Source organism: Panicum virgatum, chromosome 9N, assembly GCF_016808335.1.
Source record: "Panicum virgatum strain AP13 chromosome 9N, P.virgatum_v5, whole genome shotgun sequence".
Classification (NCBI taxonomy): domain Eukaryota; kingdom Viridiplantae; phylum Streptophyta; class Magnoliopsida; order Poales; family Poaceae; genus Panicum; species Panicum virgatum.
This window is the reverse complement of record NC_053153.1, coordinates 5001-26120: the sequence shown is the minus strand read 5'-3', so window position 1 is coordinate 26120 and position 21120 is coordinate 5001. Positions and strand designations below refer to the sequence as shown.

The 21120-nt window shown below is 46.5% G+C and overlaps 1 protein-coding gene across 1 annotated transcript; it reads right to left on the bottom strand.

Annotated features, from left to right (window-relative positions):
* Positions 1-84: 84 nt before the first annotated feature.
* LOC120689580 (kinesin-like protein KIFC3) lies at positions 85-17983 on the bottom strand. The gene is made up of 10 exons (XM_039971885.1): positions 17668-17983; positions 16628-16814; positions 16076-16258; positions 10813-10873; positions 10494-10560; positions 10342-10412; positions 9296-9532; positions 1121-1394; positions 730-1006; positions 85-654 (listed from the first exon to the last, which is right to left on the bottom strand). The coding sequence occupies exons 1-10, from the start codon at positions 17828-17830 to the stop codon at positions 489-491; spliced, it is 1686 nt and encodes a 561-aa protein (XP_039827819.1). The 5' UTR covers positions 17831-17983; the 3' UTR covers positions 85-488.
* Between the last annotated feature and the right edge of the window lie 3137 nt (positions 17984-21120).

Genomic DNA, 21120 nt, shown 5'->3' with positions numbered 1-21120 from the left:
TCGGTGGTGAGACCAAGATTAAGCAGCTAAGCATGGTAGATGCCTTAGTATGTGAATATGACTAAACTGTAAGGGATATGCGAATTTTTTAATGCAAGGGCAGATATAACATCACCCAAGGCAGATAGTGATTTATTGATGAACTTTGCCTCCTCGAGCCTATCACCTTCTACTCCAGTTTCTCCTACTCTCAAACTTCCGGCAAGGTCAACTAACCACATATAGCTTAATATCCTCTGACCCGTCACCAAATTTGAGCCAGTGACGGTGACCCTAACCAAACTGCAAATGGAACACAAGTCCGGGCACAAAACATGAGGCAAAATATTTTATCACAATGCTATAGTAATGACAGTTCAATGCCAAGCTGACAAAAACTGAATCTAAATGGTGATGATAATTTTTGAAAACTGGAAGGGTATCCTAGATGATTATCTTAATTAATTAGAAAGAATGAATACATAACATGAGGTAAAACACCACAGCCCTCACTTGTGGGAGCGGCTACTGAGTTCATTTGCATTGGTTGCCGCAACAGATCTATTCCGAGCACCAGCTCTCAGTATCTCCCATGCACCGTCTCTGTCATAAATTGGAACATCAATCAAACCAGACACCGCTTGCGTTCCATCAGCACTTTGCTTAATATTCAAGCTTGCATTGCAAAAAGATACCATGATTCAGCAACAAAACCTTTTCCCATCAGAAGGAGAAATAAAGAAAATGTACCTTTTTAATTGCTTATTGCTCTCACCAAGTAGATCCCTTATCTTTCCATTGTAAACTTCCAGAATACCAGTAGAAAATGTATATGCAACAGATGCACTTCTTTCTATCGAGATTCTGAACAATTCTTGCAAAGCCCTATAATTTACACCCATATTTCCTCGAACCCCTTCCATAGTAAATGTTTTACCAGCTCCTGTCAGTCCATAGGCAAAAATACATAGATTGAAGCCATCCATCACTGACCTAATAACAAGCACCGTTTCTGAAAATACTGCCTCTGATGAAAAATATCAGAATTTGACCGGTTAATTCATCATCCTTAAACATGCATACCAGTAGCATACTGGACAATGCAATTAGGTACAATATTTGTAACTATTCACAAATATACCTTGGTCATCCTCTGGGCCAAAAACATAATCGAACTTGAAGGCCTTCCTTTCTTTTCCGACAGGAGTAAACTGCAGCACATTCTTCTTTTCTGGATCGATCTCAACCACAGAGATGTACTTATCGTTTAGGGGCCTGCATCTGCAGAACACCCTAATGTTCCCCCTCAGCTCAATAAGCTCATTGTGTAAAGAACGCCTCTCTGCGCACTCCTCCATGTACTTCTTCATGAGAACATCATATCTCGATGCCCACTCCTTTGAACAATTGGTCACCTGCTAATTGTACAAGATGAATTATTCAGCTAAATCGCTTAAATATGTCATACCTGTCACGAAAAAGAGGCTGAATAGATTAATTGTATTGCGGCCCACTAGGGACTATATATAGAGTACATGAGACTAGAGATGGAAGCCCTAGACTAGGAGATTACATAAATACCCCTGACTATTATACCCTTAACACCACCGTGTGATAAACCCGTAAGCAATGAGAAACCAAAATCAGTAAAAAAAATCTACTATGAATGCAGCACAATGGTGGGGGGAGCAGCCCTCATTTTCCAGTCAAGAAATATGGTGCCCAAGAAAAATTGGTTCACATGGGTACAAGTAAAAAAATATCTGCCGTTCATAATTTTCTTGTGCGGTTCGCCAACACTCATGCTGGACATCCAATTTATTCTTTGTGGAAGCCAATTCAATTTCCAATCTTTTTATATCTGCTCTGTTAATAGAAACAAAGAGCAGCAAAATTATGTCAATCAACTCTAGAATAGAAAACTAATTCTTGCCTAGTTTAGTTTAAACAGATACTTACTCTTTATGAGTAACATCATTTTGTAGAAAGTTTATGAGAGAAGACTCCATCACAGTCACACCTTAACACTTCTCCATTTCTGATAACTTATCCCTCAACGGAGGGATTTCATCTTCCATATCTTTTCCCCTGACCTCCGCCTGCACACGAATATTAAAAAGTCAATGTGCATATAAAGCAAGGTACAGAGTCTGTGGGAGAGAAAAAAAAAGGTAGTCTTCAATATAACATATATATAACTTGTATAGCTATACTAGGGAGTGTATAAGCGTGTATGTCAGGCAATGTGATGGTGGGGGATGATTAGTAGATGGAGGTTGGCGCAGGGAGTGGTCGTGGGATGTTTCTGGTTGAGGTTTAGGGCCGTGGGGCCGTGGTTTTGGAGCCAGCGATGGCTTCTGTGAGAAACAGGGGAGGAAGGATTGATCTATTACTTGAGTTTCCCATATTACAATAGGCTTTATATGTAGCCCCATGTTTACAGCTTATCTCAATCCTCATCTATACCGACTACCAAAACTGACTCCTATTTATCCTCCAACTCTAACTAAACAAATCTGCTATCTCGAAATAACTGAACCATACAGGTTCTGACCCAAATTCGACACAGAAACAGCCTGTATTGGCCGCAATCTCCTACTGAACCTGCTTATGACACCTAGTATAATGACGCCCATACATGACATCTCTCCCTGCCTGGACAATCAGCTCGTCCTCGAGCTGGAAACTGGGATAGACGCGCCGGAATTCGTCCAATGGCATCCATGATGCCTCTGCAGCCTGATGTCCCTGCCACTGCACCAAAACCTCCTGAAGGCCGCGAACCTGACGACTCTTCAGAACCCTTTCAGGGACCAGGCAAACCCGCCCATGACGTATAGGAGGCAACACTGGTGCAGTCTCCGGGGGCGTCCCATGGAAAGGCTTGAGAAGACCAACATGAAAAACATTGTGCAGACGAGTACCCAACGGCAGCTGAAGACGATACGCCATATCACCCACGCGATCGAGGACTTTGAATGGACCAAAATACTTGGGCCCCAGCTTCCCACGACCATGAATAAACAAAGAAGCCATGGGACGATGAAGCAGCCGCAGCCAAACCCAATCCCCCGGACAGAACTCCAGCTCTCGGCGATGCTTGTCATATTGAGCCTTGTAGAGCTGTTGGGCCCGTTCCAAACGATCCCGAATCTCCACCAGAAATTCATCGCGGTCCCGAAGTTGCTGATCGACTGCAGCTAGGCGAGCCAAACCATGGTCATAAGTGATGGTCGCATGTGGAGCCTGACCATAGACAACATGAAAAGGAGAGGTGCCCAGGGATGTCTGGAAGGATGTGTTATAACAAAACTCAGCCCATGGGAGCCATTGCAACCACTGACGAGGCCTTTCCCCAGCAAGACATCGCAGGTACATAACAATGATCTTATTTGTCGCTTCAGACTGGCCATCTGACTGAGGGTGAAAAGCCGTTGTCATATTAAGCTTAACGCCTGATAGGCGAAACAGTTCCTGCCAAAAGCCACTAGTGAACACGGGATCTCGATCACTGACAATAGAAGCAGGGATCCCATGGAGGCGGACAATATCAGCAAAGAAAGCATGAGCCACTGAGGTTGCTGTGTATGGATGTCCCAGTGCAATAAAATGGGCAAACTTTGAAAACCTATCCACCACTGTGAGGATAACTGACTTGCCGTTAATGCACAGGAAGCCTTCCACAAAATCCATGGCAATGTCACTGAAAACAGAAGAAGGCACCTCGAGGGGTTGGAGAAGACCGGCCGGCTTAAGCTAGGCCACCTTGTTCTGTTGACAAACCGAGCAGACAAGCACATGCTCGCGTACCTTGAGGCGGTCCCGAGGGATGAAGAAATCCGCGCGCAGGCGTTGGAGGGTCTTCTGTATGCCTTCATGCCCGTTGTCATGAATCGTCGCCACAATGGAGGATGCCAATGGCGACGTGTCAGGGACGAACACACGGCCTTTGTGAAGCAGCAGCCCATCAACAGAGGACCAATCGTCCACACCCTCCATAGCTTTCTGCCGAATAGATTCCAAAGAGGGGTCTGTGGCTACGGCGTGACGAATGTCATAAAAAACGGAGAACCGCAGGCTGGAAAGAGCAGAACATGCCATGGGATCATCAGCATGGCGCCTGGACAGCGAGTCAGCCACTATGTTAGCACGGCCTGGCTTGAACTCAACGGTGAAATCAAACCCAATCAACTTGCTAGCCCACTGGTGCTCAGAGATTGTTGATAATCGTTGATCGAGCAAGAACTTGACTACGATGATTTGTTCGGATGATGAATTCCCTGCCCCATAAATAGGGCCGCCAATGCTTGACCGCTTGTACCAAGCCAATAAGCTCGCGCTTGTAGGCCGCCAATTTGGTGTGGCATGCAGCAATTGGGCGACTGAAAAAAGCGATGGCCCCGCTCCCTTGATGAAGTACTGCTCCGAATCCGGATCCTGATGCATCACATTCGACAATGAACCTCTGTACAAAATCAGGGAGCTGAAGCACAGGGGCCGTTGTGAGGGCCTGTAGGAGGGCCGCAAAAGCTGCAGCAGCTTCCTCAGTCCACAGGAATCCTTCCTTTCATAGGAGTTTGGTGAGGGGCGCTGTTATGTCGCCGTAATTTCGGATAAAACGCCAGTAATAGCCTGCCAGCCCAAGGAATCCCCGAACTGCACGTACTGATGTTGGAACTGGCCAGGAAACAATGGTGTTGACCTTCTCTGCATCCATGGCGACTCCATCTGAACTGATGACATGGCCCAAGTATGCAACCGACTGGGATCCAAAAGAGCACTTAGATTTCTTGAGGTAAAGGGAGTGCTCTTGGAGCGTACGTAAGATAAGGCGCACATGCCGGAGATGCTCTGCCGAGGATAGACTGTAAATGAGGATAACATCAAAGAAGACGAGCACAAAACGGCGGAGGAACGGCTGCAAGACCAAGTTCATGAGAGCCTGGAAGGTGGCGGGTGCATTGGTGAGACCAAAAGGCATGACCAGGAACTCAAATAACCCTTGGTGAGTGCGGAACGCTGTCTTGGCCACGTCGTCCTCAGCCATAATGTTAGAGTATATTAGGCAACTCCAGATATGGTAGTTTAGGATTGATGTAATTCCATGATAGCCTTCCTTATCTCTACGGGAGGTGCCTTGCCCTCCAAGTCTTGTACTCCTATATATACCGCCCAAGGGGCTCATTGCAATACAATCGACCACATTATACGCATCCTACCTTTCCTACATGGCATCAGACGCCTAGGTTACGAGCTGTGGGGCCGCCAGGACACCGCGCCATCGGGACCGTCGGGCCAGTGCACCGCCGACCGACATCGCCGCTGGGCCGCAGCGCCCCTCCATCGCCGGCTACCTCCCCTGCGCCATCGGCCGCCGCCCTTCCTCCCCCAGCGCCGCCTCTGCTTCTCGAAGACGCGGCTGCGGGGGCGGATCTTGGCCTGCCAAGAGGAGGAGAGCCGCTCGGGTTTCCGATCTCCTCTGTTTCTTCTGTCCCGTGTTGACCCGCGGGGAAGAGACAAGGAGAGAGGAATTCGCTACGGCACCCGAGATTGTACCCGGAGGTCACCCTGCTGCTGTGTGTTTTTCTTAGGTTTTTTCCTGATTCATTATCGGGTTTGCGTCGTCCTACCGTTCGTCGCCGTTCATCGTCGACACTCCCGAAGGACGAGGTTGTTGTTGCGCCCTCCAGACTGTAGCAACGACGTTCATGATCAAGCCACCCTACCGGTGTCGTCGCCTTTTCAGGCGGTGGCGCCACTCGCCGCCGGTCTTCGTCAAGTAGGCGCTCGATCCGCCTCCGCGCCTCCATCCTTTCTCGCGCGGACATCGCCGCCGATGTTTCTGAAGGAAGACGTCGTCGCCACCCCTGATCTGAGCGCGACGCTTGCTGCAACCTGCACCGTCGCCACCCCTGTCCTAAGCGTGACCTAAGTCGCAAACCGCGCCGTCTACCATCGTCATCCGCCGCACCGTCCTGCTGCTATCTTCGGCAAGAAGCTGCTGAGTTTGTGTACTCGAGCACCTCGACGACGCTTCGACCCGCGCCCCCTCCACGGCTTCGACCACGTCCACCTCGAATTCGGCTACTACGGCACTAAAGGGCTATCATCTGCATGAGTCTCAAGTCAAAGCTTTCGCACCGGCGTTCCGACTGCAGAGGGGATACGTCTCCATTGTTCTCCAGTCTGACCGTTCGTGTTGCTACTACTACGACTGCGGGGGGATGTTAGAGTATATTAGGCAACTCCAGATATGGTAGTTTAAGATTGATGTAATCCCATGATAGCCTTACTTATCTCTAGGGGAGGTGCCTTGCCCTCCAAGCCTTGTACTCCTATATATACCGCCCAAGGGGCTCATTGCAATACAATCGACCACATTATACACATCCTACCTTTCCTACACATAAGCACTTGGTGATATCCGGAACGAAGGCCCAATTTGGTAAAGTACTGGGCACCCTTCAGTTCATCTAGGAGCTCTTCGACTACGGGAATTGGAAACTTGTCCTTGATAGTTTTGGAGTTTAAAGCTCTGTAGTCAATGCATAGACGCTAGGAACCATCATGTTTCTTGACCAGTAGTGCGGGCGACGAGAATGCCGAAGTACTCGGGCGAATAACGCCTTGGCGCAGCAACTCGGCACACTGGCGTTCCAGTTCTTTCTGGATATGGGCATATCTGTATGGTCGAACTGCAACGGCGTCAGTTCCCGGGTACAGCCGTATGTGGTGGCAGATCGACCGCGAGGGGGGCAGGCCAGTTGGGTCGGCGAACAAGTCGTTGAATTCTTCCAGGAGGTCTTGCATCAATGTATGGGACCCTGCCTGGATGGCATGAACTGTCGGAGGACTGGAGCGATCCAGACCAGGCCAAAGAATCTGGCAATCTGTCCCGTCGGAAACACAGCGTCTGCTCGGCGAAGTCCCAGAGCAAGGGCCCAAGCGCACCTAGAAAGCAGACTCCTAGAATCAAATCATAGCTTCCCACGGGGATGGCATAGCAATCGATGAGGAATCGCTCAGACCCCACTTCAATTGGCGTATCCGGGAAGCCGCCAGAACAAGTGACGCGCTCCCCATCCCCAACGGTGACATGCAGGCTGTGTCGCTGGTGGAGGCAAAGTCTGAGCTAGCGTGCGATGCCTTCGTCGATGAGGTTGTGGGAGAATCCTGAGTCCAAGAGCATGGTCAGACGATGGGAACCGATGAACACCCAGACCTTCATGGTGCTGAACTTGCTGGGACGGATGCCTGTGAATGCATGTAGGGACAGTGCCAAATCATCCGCCTCGGTTGCCGGTGGTGTCTCCGTGTCTCCTTCTGCTGGCTCCTCGGCGACAATCTTCATGATGAAGAGGTTCTTGCACTTGTGGCCATAGACGAGTTTCTCATCACAATTATAGCAGAGGCCTGCAACGCGGTGCTGGGACATCTCGCTGGGAGTGAGGCGACGGCGACCCGGTGTCGAGGACGCGGCAGACGTCGCTGGTGTGGGGGAAGGTCCCAGCAGAGCGGGGGATGAGGCCGCCGTTCCCGTGGGAGCTGTGGAAGCCCCTGGGCGGAAGGTCGATCGAGGCTGTGAAGGCGGAGGATCGGAGATGGCCTGATGTTGCTCGTAGGCGCGCGCCAGTTTGATGGCCTCGTTCATCGTACGAGGGCTGCGGAGGGCGACATCAATCTGAAGTGGGTTTCGGAGCCCGGCGACAAAAAGCTGAACCTCCTGGTCCTCGGACAGTTCTTGGTCACGATAGGCCAGAGCCATGAAGCGGTCGCAGTAGTCCTCAACGGTGGAAGTCCGGTGCAGGAGCTTGAGTTCTCCGAGCGGACTGTCCGTCATGGGTGGTCCGAAGCAGGTGTGCACAAGCTTGACGAAGGAACGCCAAGACCGTGCGCCGGTGTTGAGCTCAAGACGAAAATACCAGAGCTGCGCAGGTCTTGTCATGTGCAGGGATGCGTACCACATCTTGCGCGCATCTGGCGTGTTCTGTCCCCTGAAGAAAGTTTCGCATCTATTAAGCCAAGGCAGAGGGTCTTCCTTGCCGTCATAAGTGGGGAACTCCAGCTTGGCTCGGGGGTGGAACCCGTCATCTGGCTGCAGGAAGCGGGACGTGGTCTGCATTTTATCGTCTGGGGAGACAACAGAGCCGCCTAAACCGAGGCCGCCCTCCTGGTCGTCGCGGCCAGAGACATCCTCCGGGTCGGGGCCCTTGCCCATAGCAGCCGGATCCAGGCGGGTCACAGCGGGTCACAGGAGCTTGATGTGGTCACCCTATTTGGTGATGGTCTTCTGCACATCCTGGTGTGCCTTGGTGAAGGTTGCGGCCATGTCCTCCAGGCGCTTGGCGAGGTCTTCCATGGTGATTGGCTGCGACATGGTGGGGAGATCGGAACGAGAGCAATCTGATACCAGTTGTGATGGTGGGGGATGATTAGTAGATGGAGGTTGGCGCAGGTAGTCGTGGGATGTTTCTGGTCGAGGTTTAGGGCCGTGGGGCCGTGGTTTTGGAGCGAGCGATGGCTTCCGTGAGAAATAGGGGAGGAAGGATTGATCTATTTCTTGAGTTTCTCATATTACAATATGCTTTATATGTAGCCCCCTGTTTACAGCTTATATCAATCCTCATCTAAACCGACTACCAAAACTGACTCATATTTATCCTCCAACTCTAACTAAACAAATCTCCTATGTCAAAATAACTGAACCATACAGGTTCTGACCCAAATTCGACACAGAAACAGCCTGTATTGGCTGCAATCTCCTACTGAACCTGCTTCTTATGACGCCTAGTATAATGACGCCCATACATGACAGGCAATAATTGCCTTCCTTGTACATCAAGCCATAGTAGCTATATATATGAAGTCACTCTTATCCTATTCTACAAGGAGCTTACATGATTATGATGTATCTACAACAGCATTCATATAATCAAATCTCATAATTATGCGAGGCTCCAACAGGCCATTTTTAAAATTTGGCTATGAACAACAGCATCACGTAATGGTTATGTCTTATACAATGTACTTCATCACTTGCCTAATAGATAGCATTTTTTTACTAAAATCCCTACATATTTTTTCTCTCAAACTGGCACGGGAATTTATACAATTGCTTATTAATATGATGAAAAGTTAGACATATAAAAATAATTGCCATGGGCATACTTTAGATGGTCCTGAACCAACGCAGTGCAGAAAAAGTTGAGTTGAGTCGTGTAGGGACTGACTACTAGTAGACTAATCGTGACAAAATCATATTGACAAAAAATCAGAATTATAAATCACTTTTGGTTTAATAGTTAAAGTAATATACCTTTTGCGCCAATGATCTTTTGTGGTCACGAAGGCTAGCCAACATTTCTTCTTTCTTATTTTTTTTGCAATTGACACCATTAGCCACACACAGTGTTAGGAGCTCAGTTTGCGATAAATCTTCTAAATTTATCTTTAAATGGGCCATGTTTTGCAACACTTCCTTTGTTAATCCCTTCCTAATTCCCAAATGCAATATTTGCATCAAGAATGGTTTCTTCACATTTGCGAATAAACCCTGCACAAAAAAATAAACAAAGATTAGATAGAGAATAATCAGCGTAGACTATTATGGGAATGAATGCTAAGAATTGTTATGTTGCTACTTTGTGTTGTGCACTAGTGCTCTAGTAGCACTAATTATTATGGGAATGAATGCTAAGAATTGGCAGAATTTATGGCATTGTTTACTTCTGCATTTTTATGGTATTATCTAGCATATGCAGGGTATTTTCATGACATTCCAAACTATGTTTGTTTCTCCTAGTGTTCATTTCCATAACAACAAAGCCTGAAACAGATAACGGCTACCGTTACAATAAAAGGGGAAAGCTAGATGTTTCAGGGGGGAACTAAGAAAAAAACGGAAAAGGAATCAAACAGTTACAAATAAGCATAACCAGTGAGTAGTCAAATGATGACATGAGAATTCTGCAATGTGAGGACAGGTTGTTGCTTTGGGAATTGTAGAGGGGTTGCAAAGTGAACCTTATTTTAGCAGTTGCAATTGAGACGGTGCTGGACTACTGGAGCACCCTAATGTAACTTCAGTAACAGAGTTGACAAGGATGCTTTTTTGGAACTCATGATCCATGGCACTTAATTTTAGGAACGTGGAGTAAAACATAACTCTAGTAAAATTGAAGAATGAAGTTTGATCAAGACCATTTTTGGATCAAATATGCAGCAAAGACTGCATAGTCTTTAATTTTAGGAACGTGGAGTAAAACATAACTCTAGTAAAATTGAAGAATGCTACTTTAAGTTTGATAAAATCCATTTTGGGATCAAATATGCAGCAAAGACTGCATAGTATGCTGTCCTTACCATCTGTGCTGCTTCTGGTGAAAGGGGTTTCACTTCCTCACACGCATGATCAGCAACTAACTCTACAACGCCTGCACCACCAATGGTGAACTTTTTAATATTTTTTCTTGTCATATTCAAGTACATGTGGTAATGCTGGGGAGACTACCAACCTTTGTCGCGTAGAAAGGGTTCCATTTCATGTGTAAACTGTTCCTGGGGACCATCCTTAAGCTCCACCTGAGGCATCATGAAGTGGTAAGTTTTCTTAAACAAACTAAAAATGATATTAACATAAAGAAGAATAACACCCGCAGCAGGATAAAGAACTATTGCAAGTAAGTGCCATCGTCACAGTAGTGAATCGGTAATCACCAAGAGGTCAATCTTGACATTGGACAAAATGGGGAAATGTGTGGCTAAACTTGGTCTTCCTACTCTTTGGAAGAGACTAAAGATGCATGAAAAGAAAGTGAAAAGAAAGTAGAATACCATTTCCGTTGCGGTCCTTCCTGTCCTTGCACAATCATGCTCCTCGAATTCTGGAAACAGCCTGCAGGGGTAGGATATATGATCATAATGTTTATATGGCCACAACAAGAATACAACCAAATGCTAGTAATGTTGATGAACAAATAAAATATCGGTATAAGGCAGGAAGATACTCCACCAAGCACCTATGATCAAGATGAGTTCATCAGTTACACTTACACAAGCGAAGTTTCGAGAAATGTTGTAATAAATGAGGACATTGGAAAACAAGAGTGCAATGTCTCGCAACATGATATGCAACAAGCTAATACAGAATGAGAGGGAATCTTCATCTAATGGTGTGGCACCCGCGTTCTGTCTCCATTCTTTCCTTTTCATCAATCCCCTTGTCAAGATCAGTTCAAATAACAATTATTAACAAGGACGGTTGTCATGAACCTAGTTCATAAGGGGGATAAATGCCCGCTGGTAGGATAGCCGGGGGGCTGCGGCTGCTTAGATGGGGACTAAGACTTAGTCTGGGTTGATGAACTGGGGGATACATTGATTTCTCTTCTTGGTTAACTTTAGTTGATACAACTCCCCTCTTTATATAGAGAGGATTTACTTGACTTCCAAGGAATAGATCTAATCTAATCTTATCTATCTCTATCCTTGTCTTACTGCTAAGTAACCCTGAGAAACCCCTGCTAGCGACGTCCTGTAGCTCTGACCTAGCCCAAAGGGCCCATCCGATTGCCCATTACAACAGTCTAATGGTGCATATATAGCAAACAATAGCTAGATGCATTCAGAAATTCCATTAATATTAATCACTTTGAGAACTCCGCCTGTGTTGACTGGAAGACTTTCGAGTCGTCTCAACATAGCCGGTCCCAAGCCTGGGTAAAGGAGGAGGGTTGCGTTAGGTTTGGCAAACCAGCGTCAAAACATGCCACTCAAATGGATATGAAACCCATAAGAAATTCGTTGGGGCGTAACCCTCTTAGCGACGCGCTACATCGGAACCCGGGTGTGGAGTTAAATGGACAAGGGCCGGGTCGCCATCCCCCCAATGGTGTGTCGTATCGTGACCTGGGTACGATGATAAGTGAGCAAAGATCGGGTCGTCGCAGCCTGAGTGGCGCGCTACATCTACGCCGGGTGTAGTGAAAAATGAGCAAGGGTCTTCGCACTTCCCTTGACGGGTGCGAAGGGTAACAAAGTTAGCCGAGCAAACTAGGATTCGTATAGGTAGCTGGAACGTAGGGTCCCTAACGGGTAGGTTGCGAGAGCTAGTTGATGCAGCGATTAGGAGGCGTGTAAATATTCTATGCATTCAGGAGACTAAATAGAAGGGCCAGAAGGCGAAGGAGATTGAGGATACTGGCTTCAAGCTTTGGTACACGGGAGCAACACCGGGTAGGAATGGTGTCGGTATCTTGATCGATAGGAGCCTTAAGGATAGAGTCGTAGAGGTTATAAGGCGAGGCGACCGGATTATCCTGGTCCGGTTGGTAGTTGGAGATTCGGCTATGAATGTGATCAGTGCCTATGCCCCTCAGGTAGGCCTTAGTGAGAGCACCAAGAAGAAGCAGTTCTGGGAAGATTTGGATAACGTGGTTAGTACCGTACCTATTAGCGAGAAACTCTTCATAGGAGGAGATCTCAACGGCCATGTGGGTGCGACTAATGTAGGGTTCGAGCGAGTGCACGGGGGTTTTGGGTATGGCAGCAGGAGTCAAGAGGGGGAGGATGTTTTGAACTTCGCGCTGGCCTACGACTTGTTGATAGCGAATACCTTTTTTAGTAAGAGGGAATCTCATCTTGTGACCTTTCGTAGTGGACAACACTTGAGCCAGATTGACTTTATCCTTGCTAGGAGGGAGGATAGACATGATTGCTTAGATAGTAAGGTGATACCTAGGGAGTGTGTTGTCCCTCAACACAAGCTGGTGGTGGCAGACTTTCGTTTTCGGGTACGTGTCCACCGGGACAAACGGGCCAAGAGTGAGAGAACGAAGTGGTGGAAGCTTAAAGAGAAAGCAGCGCAAACGTTTAAGGAGAGGATGCTACGTGAGGGGTCTTGGGAAGAAGGAGAAGATGCAAACGACATGTGGCTAAAGATGGCAACATGTATTCGGAGGGTGGCCGTAGAGGTGTTTGGCGTGAGTAGGGGAGGCATACAGAAAGGTAAAGATACTTGGTGGTGGAATGACGAGGTGCAAGGGGCTATAAAGGAGAAGGAGTGTTTCAAGCGCCTCCACCTTGACAAGAGTGCAGCCAACATTGAGGGTTATAAATTAGCGAAGAGGGCTGCAAAGCGGGCTGTGAGTGTAGCAAAGGGTAAGGCGTATGATGACCTGTATCAGTGGCTAGGCACGAAGGAAGGGGAGAAGGACATTTATAGGATGGCTAGGATCCGCGAGCGGAAGACAAGGGACATCAACCAAATCAAATGCATCAAGGATGAGACAGATCGACTTCTAGTGAAGGATGAGGAGATCAAGGGCAGGTGGCGAGAGTACTTCGACAAGTTATTTAATGGAGAAAATGAAGGCCTTAGCCTTGAGTTAGATAACTCTTTTGACGATACCAACAGACGCTTCGTGAGGAGAATCCAGGAGGCAGAGATCGGGGAGACTTTGAAGAGGATGAAGGGAGGTAAAGCGATGGGCCCTGATGGTATACCCATTGAGGTGTGGAGATGCCTAGGTGACAGAGCGATAGGCTGGTTAACTAAGATTTTTAACCTCATCTTTCGGTCAAACAGGATGCCTGAAGAATGGAGAAGTATACTAGTACCGATCTTCAAAAATAAGGGAGATGTTCAAAGTTGTACTAACTACCGTGGGATTAAGCTGATGAGCCATACGATGAAGCTCTGGGAAAGGGTTATCGAGCACCGCCTAAGAAGAGTGACGAGAGTGACCCAAAACCAGTTTGGGTTCATGCCTGGAAGGTAGACCATGGAGGCAATTTTCTTAATACGACAATTGATGGAGAGATAGGGAGCTGAAGGACTTGCATATGGTCTTTATCGACCTCAAGAAGCCGTATGACAAAGTACCGAGAAATGTCATGTGGTGGGCCTTGGAGAAGCACAAAGTGCCAACTAAGTACATTACCCTCATTAAGGATATGTACAAGGATGCGATGACGTTTGTCCGGACATGTGATGGTGACACCATTTACTTCCCTATTAACATAGGCCTACATCAAGGGTCCGCATTGAGCCCTTATTTATTTGCTTTGGTGATGGATGAGGTCACAAGGGACATACAAAGCGATATCCCTTGGTGTATGCTCTTTGCTGATGATGTGGTATTGGTTGACGAGAATAGGGCAGGGGTTAATAGGAAGTTAGAGCTATGGAGATGCACGTTAGAGTCGAAAGGGTTCAGACTTAGTAGGACCAAGACCGAGTACTTGATGTGCGATTTCAGCGCGACTAGGCAGGAGGGTGGAGACGTTAGGCTCGATGGGCAAGTGGTGGCCCAGAAGGATATTTTTCGGTATCTTGGATCGATGCTTCAAAAGGATGGCGACATTGATGAAGATGTTAGGCATAGAATCTCAGCTGGCTGGTTGAAATGGCACCAAGCTTCTGGCGTCCTCTGTGACAGGAGGGTGCCACAAAAGCTAAAAGGTAAGTTTTATAGGACAACGATTCGCCTGGCGATGTTATACGGTGTTGAATGTTGGCCTACAAAAAGGCGGCATGTCCAACAACTGAGTGTAGCAGAGATGCGGATATTGCGGTGGTCTTGCGGGCACACAAGGAGGGATAGAGTCCGAAATGAAGTTATTCGAGATAGGGTCGGGGTGGCACCAATTGAGGAGAAACTTACCCAACATCGGCTGAGGTGGTTTGGACATGTCCAACGGAGGCCTCCTGAGGTGCCGGTGCGTAGTGGGGTTCTAAAGCATGTCGATAATGGAAAGAAGGGTAGAGGTAGACCCAAACTGACTTGCGATGAGTCGGTTAAGAGAGATCTTAAGGATTGGAATATCTACAGAGGTAGCTTTGGATAGGAGTGCTTGGAGACTAGCTATCAACATGCCTGAACCGTGACCTTTGTGTCTCTTGGGTTTCATCTCTAGCCTACCCCAACTCGTTTGGGACTAAAGGCTATGTTGTTGTTGTTGTATTAATCACTTTGAGCTTCCTACCTTAGTGAACTATATTTTCAACACAACTTTAAGTATAATAAGACAGCACAGGATAAAGTTTGTCAGAAAAAAATCCCATTGATCATTCCATATAGCTAGGCACATAAGAATGCACATGCTCCTTTCCCTATATATATTCTACTGTTTCAGTGTATCCAAGAACATAATATACCCTAACAAAACCAATTAAATCAAAGAATGGCAGGAAAACAATAATTTAAAACTAAGAAGGGGGTGCACAGAAGATCAATCACCCAACGCACTACCGGAACTGAAAGAAAATTAATAAAAAACGCAAGTATGCAACAGAAAAAAGAGATGAAAATGTCTGGGATCATGTTAGCCCAGTTTGATCACTCTGCTATTCATGCTGCTGATGCTTGCACGAGCTCACACTCACACACCGTCGGCTGGAGGTGGCAGAAAGAAAGAACTCAGAGTTTGGGGTTGCAGGCAACTGATTTCATTGCTTCCACTGGGTTCCTTTATATACAAGGAGAGCTGCTTACTGCCTAAGCTACTTACTGCCTAAGCTACTTACTACCTTCCAGTCAACTACCAGTCAACTAGCTTCTCTGCCAAGCCAAGCCACTTACTTCTACTCTAAGATAGACTACGGCCAGTGGCCTCCTAGGATACATGGAGCATTGCTCCTAATGCTGCTTCTTCAAGCAGACAGGAGCACACATAGTAGCATTAACACCTACATGCTCCTAAATACATGCGCAAGCAGCTGAGGATTATAGCCTATCAGATCATACCCGGAAGGGTCAGTGATTCTAGGACCTGGATTTTCAAAGCTGGAAATACAAGTGTCTTATGTTAGAAAAAAATACAAGATACATAAAATTGAAATTTTAAATTCCATAAAAAACAGCTTTTAAAGATGTATTTTAACAGAAATCTTGACCATGAGAACTAATAAATTTAGAAAAATCTGCATACAAGACAAAATGACCAATTACTAGCTAACCATTATTTCCAACAATCGATGATTAAAGGTATAACACCAAAAATACAAAATAACAGTAAAGTAAATTTACTCTGATGTATACTCTGAAAGGTGGATGATGGTTGAGTATTGCCAAAAAAAGGTGCAACATAAGGATACCTGTGGAGTGATAAACTGCTCTCAGCATCAGTCTTCTTGGAAGTAGTGTCAGGGTTCTTAGCAGCATCCTTCGCATCCAGTTTGCGCAGCAATTTTGAGTTCACATTCTCAATGAGAACAGCAAAATTCTTGTACATATCCCCATAGTTCTTCGGCTGCTCTTCAGAGAAGAAATCTTTCACGCTACATAAAAGGAATCACTGTTAAAACATGCGACCATAGAACCGGAAGATTCAGATGAGCAAGGAGGATTTCTAGCTGTTTGTAGCAGATTAATAAGCTAAATCAAGATAAAAAAATGCAGGAATAATATTTCCCGAGTGAGACACATTGCATTTGAATGTGTTTCCTTGTAGACGTGGTGTCAAATGTCCACTACTACAATAGGAGTATAATTGCACAAATCATGCTAATGGTTGGTACAAGTAACAGAACATGGCATGATTGTTCCGTAGCTATCTGTAACCAGTTAGTATCCTATGCATATAAATCGCATCCATCAGAAACAAGAGAATGTTGCGGAAAAAATGCAGTTGCTGGATCCACTCATACTTGATCAGGATATTGTATGGATCCTTATCCTGTGCCTCAAGATCCTGGAGATCAATTGCAAGTGATTCACCGGTCACCAGGCATTTCACAAGTACGTGGTTCTTTGTTTCCTTCTCCTCCTTGCTATACAAAAAAGCGTAGATGTTCTCCATGCTATTCCAACCATCGGTCCCCACCTCTTGATCACCTAAAATTGAGTAAATGTAGAAATACAGATACACTCAAATTGAAAAATGTTGGGTACATTAGCACTGTAATCAGAGAAATTTAAGCTGAGACCAATAAATACTCAAGAATCAAGATGACAATGTTGGTTCAGTTAGCACTGTAATAAGAGAAATTTAAGCTGAGACCAATAAATACTCAACTACTCAAGATGATGTCCTACGCTACTTAGCACAACTGATTACTGAGGGCTTATCCACCCCACCCTACTCTAAGACTAGACTTGATATCTTTTTCATTGCTGGCCTTGAAACCTGCTTGCTGTCCAAGACCATGGCTATGTGGGCAATTATCTTAAACACCAAGGACATGAAAACTGGATTAGTAAAGTTTAATGATCCAGGCTGGTATGGCCACTGGCCAGTAGTTGTCGGTAACCAGATGGTTGTGCAGATTTAGGACACATAATAATTTTTTATCTAAGATTTGAAGCAAAGCACAGGCATCTGCCTAACGTTTACGACAGTTCTGTAGCATTGGCGCACATAGAATTGCTAGGAATTTTCTAGATCAAGCTAATTCAAAGTCGCTGAACCAACAACATAAAATCCCTACAAAATCTCTACATGTGACGAATTCATGAGGACATAAGATTTTGAGAAGCAAATCCGGTATCAAGTTCTGGGCCATGCGCAATAAAGACCAAAACCTAGAAAAGGAGGTAGCACTCGTACATCAACCGAAACTTATTCAATCGATCAGAGGGGCACCAACCGACCAAGGGAAAGGCGAACCCTAGATCTGGGGTACCACTACCAGAGACCAGACACCATGAGGATGAGCCCCGGGGAGCTAGGGCGGGAGAGCGCACGCACCTGCGGGCGAGGGTTCGGCGAGCGCGTCGGGGCCGACGGCGCAGAGCGAGTACCCGGCAACGAGGAAAGTGGCGTGTGCCGCGAAGGCGACGCCGTCGTGGGCGCCACGGAGGGCCGGGCGCGCCGCCCTCACGACGGCCATTGCAACGGCGTCGGTCACCATCGTGCCGCTGGGGCGCGGTGGCCTGGAGCTGGGTTCGACCGCGGTGGCCGGTGAGAGAGCGGAGCGGGGGAGGCGAGGCGGCGGTCGGCTCGCGCTCGCAGGGTTTGGCCATCTGGGGTTTTCCGAACGGAGACGGCGACGGTAGGATTCTCAAGAAAGAAAGAAAGAGTTCAAAACACAGTAGTTTTATTTTGTAAAAACAAACTACTTAGCGTGATAAAAGGCTACAGTTTAATAAATGCAAATATTTTCGATTGCATGTCTAGCACTTTTATTTACACTTGAATCTCTAAGTAGAAGACATTGCAAAACTTTCTTTCAGTAGAGTCAAAATTCGTTAGTCCGGTTTGTTCATGCCTAAGTCTGTGTCCAGTCTGTTGCACTTGCAGGGAGAAGAAAAAATACGTGGTGAAAAGGTCAAAGGAAAATTTACGAAGACCATCCAGAGAAACCGTTGAAGTTCAAAGGAGACGAACCATTCAGTCTGTGAGTCTATGGAATTTTCACGAAAATCCGAGCTTCGATTAAAATGGGGGTTGAAATAGTCCGCTCTTCACAAGCATGGACCAGAGCGGACCGTTCGGTCATAAGGAAGTGCACGGCCCATCACTTATTCATCCACATGCCACCGCGCCTTCATCTTAACCCTAAATCGCCGCTGCTCGCAAACCCACGCCATCTCTCACCTCCACCGGCACCGCCGCCCTAGTGCTGCATCTCGCCGCGCCACCTCTAGTCGCACAGCGCTTTCGCTCCACCAACCGCAGCGCCTCCGCCGACACCCTGCTCCACCGACAAATTCTAGGCCACCGTCACCTTCGTCTTCTCGATTTGGTTGTGCAACAATAATACACTAGTGGTGAGCATGATTCAACTTCATCAAAGCCCTAGTCGAGTTTGATCCATGAAACTAAAGACCTAGGGTTACGATTAGTTCAGATTTCAAAGGGATTGAAGGATTGGTACCATGTTTAGTGGATTTTTGACGTATCTTCCTCTACGAGGCTCGGAATCGAGGGTTGTTGGACCTCTTGGAAAGATGAATGAGGAAACCACATCCGAGTAACTAAACCTAATAACATGCACCAATGCATACTGCGCTTCCGCGGTGGGTCGAGATACGAAACTGGTGCACCATGTCTAGGTCCACCAATACTAAGAAGGCGAAAAGTAAATTCTTTTCTAATCCATAAATTCTGACTTGCTCATTAGGAGGAACTCTTGAACCACACCCTTTCTATGATGGTTCAAAATATGCCACAACGAAGTGTTTTTGGCCCAACTAACATGCCCTCCTTCCGCACTCGGTTCGAGAACCGGTGCACCATGGCTTGGTCCGCCAAGACACAAGAAGCTGAAAAATAATTCTTGGTTTCCTATCCGCAAATTGCCACATGCTCGGTAGGAGGAACCATCGAATATTATGCTTATCCGTCTTGGCAGCCCATAGGATGACCCTTAAGTCAAGACACATTCGGGTATGTTCTGTATTTTTAACACGTCTTCTTCTACAGACTACAGGACTCGGAATCGAGGGCTACTACATGTTTTGGAAATATGAATGAGGAAACCACCCCCTAGGAATGATAGCTCTAAATATGTCCCAATGGAGAGTTTTTGTCCTAACTAACCTTCTGCCATTAGATCATGCACTTTTGCACTCGTTCGAGATAAGAAAACAGGACAACAAGAACCATTGAACATAATGCTTCTCCATATTGGAAGTACAATGGATGGCCCTCGAATCAAGCCCGGTCCTGTTGTCCCATATTTTTATGTATCTTCTTCCACAGGGCTCGGAATCGAGGGCTGTCGGACCTGTTGGAAAGATGAATGAGGAAACCACACCTTAGGAATGAAAGCATAAAATATGCACCAACTGAGAGTTTTGGGGGCTAAATAACAAGCCCTCTACTTGTGCCACTGGTTCCTATGCTTTAGCACTCGGCCGAGACTGAGACACCGAACCCAGGCACCATGGCTCGGTCTGCCAAGACTCGAGATGGCTAAATGTAATTTTTTGCACAATTTGTACGCTCCTACATGCTATTAAGGAGGAACCATTGAACATAATCCTTCCATATATTGGCAGGACAATGGATGGACTTTGAATCAAGCTGGATCCTGTTGTGTCCCGTATTTTTGACGTATCTCTTCCATAGGGCTCAGAATCGAGGGTTGTCGGACATGTTGGAAATATGAATGTTGAAACCACACCATAGAAACAAAAGCACAAAATATACACCAACTAAGAGTTTTGGGGGCTAAATAACAAGCCCTCTACTTCTGCCACTGGTTCCTACGTTTTGGCACTCGGCTGAGACACGAACGCGGGCACCATGGCTCGGTCCGCCAAAACTAAAGATTGCCAAATTTATTTTTTTGCATAATTCATAAATTCCTATATGCTCTTAAGGAGGAACCATTGAACATAATGTTTCTCCATATTTGCAGGACAATGGATGTCCCTTGAATCAAGACGGATCCTGTTGTGTCTCGTATTTTTGACGTATCTTCTTCCACGGGGCTCGAAATCGAGGGTTGTCGGAATGAGAAAACCACACCCTAGGAAAAAAGCTCAAAATATGCACCAGCTGAGAGTTTTGGGTGATAAATAACAAGCCCTGTACTTCTGCCACTGGTTCATATGCTTTGGCACTCGGCCGAGACACCGAACTTGGGCACCATGGCTCGGTCCACCAAAACTCAATATGGCAAAATCTAATTTTTTGCACAATCCGTAAATTCCCACACGCTCTTAAGGAGTAACCATTGAACATAATGCTTATCCATATTGGCAGGACAATGGATGACCCTAGAATCAAGTCGGATCTAGTTGTGTCCCGTATTTTTGATGTATCTTCTTCCACAGGGCTTGTAATCGAGGGTTGTCGGGCATGTTAGAAAGATGAATGATGAAACCACACTCTAGGAAGGAAAGCTCAAAATATGCACCAACCAAGAGTTTTGGAGGCTAAATAACAAGCCATCTAATTCTACCACTGTTTCCTATGCTTTGGCACTCCACCGAGACACAGAACCCGGGCAACATGGCTCGGTCTGCCAAGACTCAAGATGGCTATATCTAATTTTTTACACAATTCGAAAATTCCTACACGCTCTTAAGGAGGAATTATTGAACATAATACTTCTTCATATTGGCAGGACAATGGATGACCCTTGAATCAAGCTGGATCCTATTGTGTCCCGTGTTTTTGATGTATCTTCTTCCACGGGGCTTGGAATCGAGGGCTGTCAGACCTGTAGGAAAGATGAATGTGGAAACCACA

Excerpts from the sequence above, each read along its gene's own strand:
- LOC120689580 (XM_039971885.1), bottom strand. The coding sequence starts at position 17,830 with ATGGTGACCGACGCCGTTGCAATGGCCGTCGTGAGGGCGGCGCGCCCG. Across the intron at positions 10,874-16,075 it reads AGCAGTTTATCACTCCACAG|GCTGTTTCCAGAATTCGAGG; the intron begins GTATCCTTATGT and ends CTACCCCTGCAG. Across the intron at positions 10,561-10,812 it reads GAAGGACCGCAACGGAAATG|GTGGAGCTTAAGGATGGTCC; the intron begins GTATTCTACTTT and ends ATGATGCCTCAG.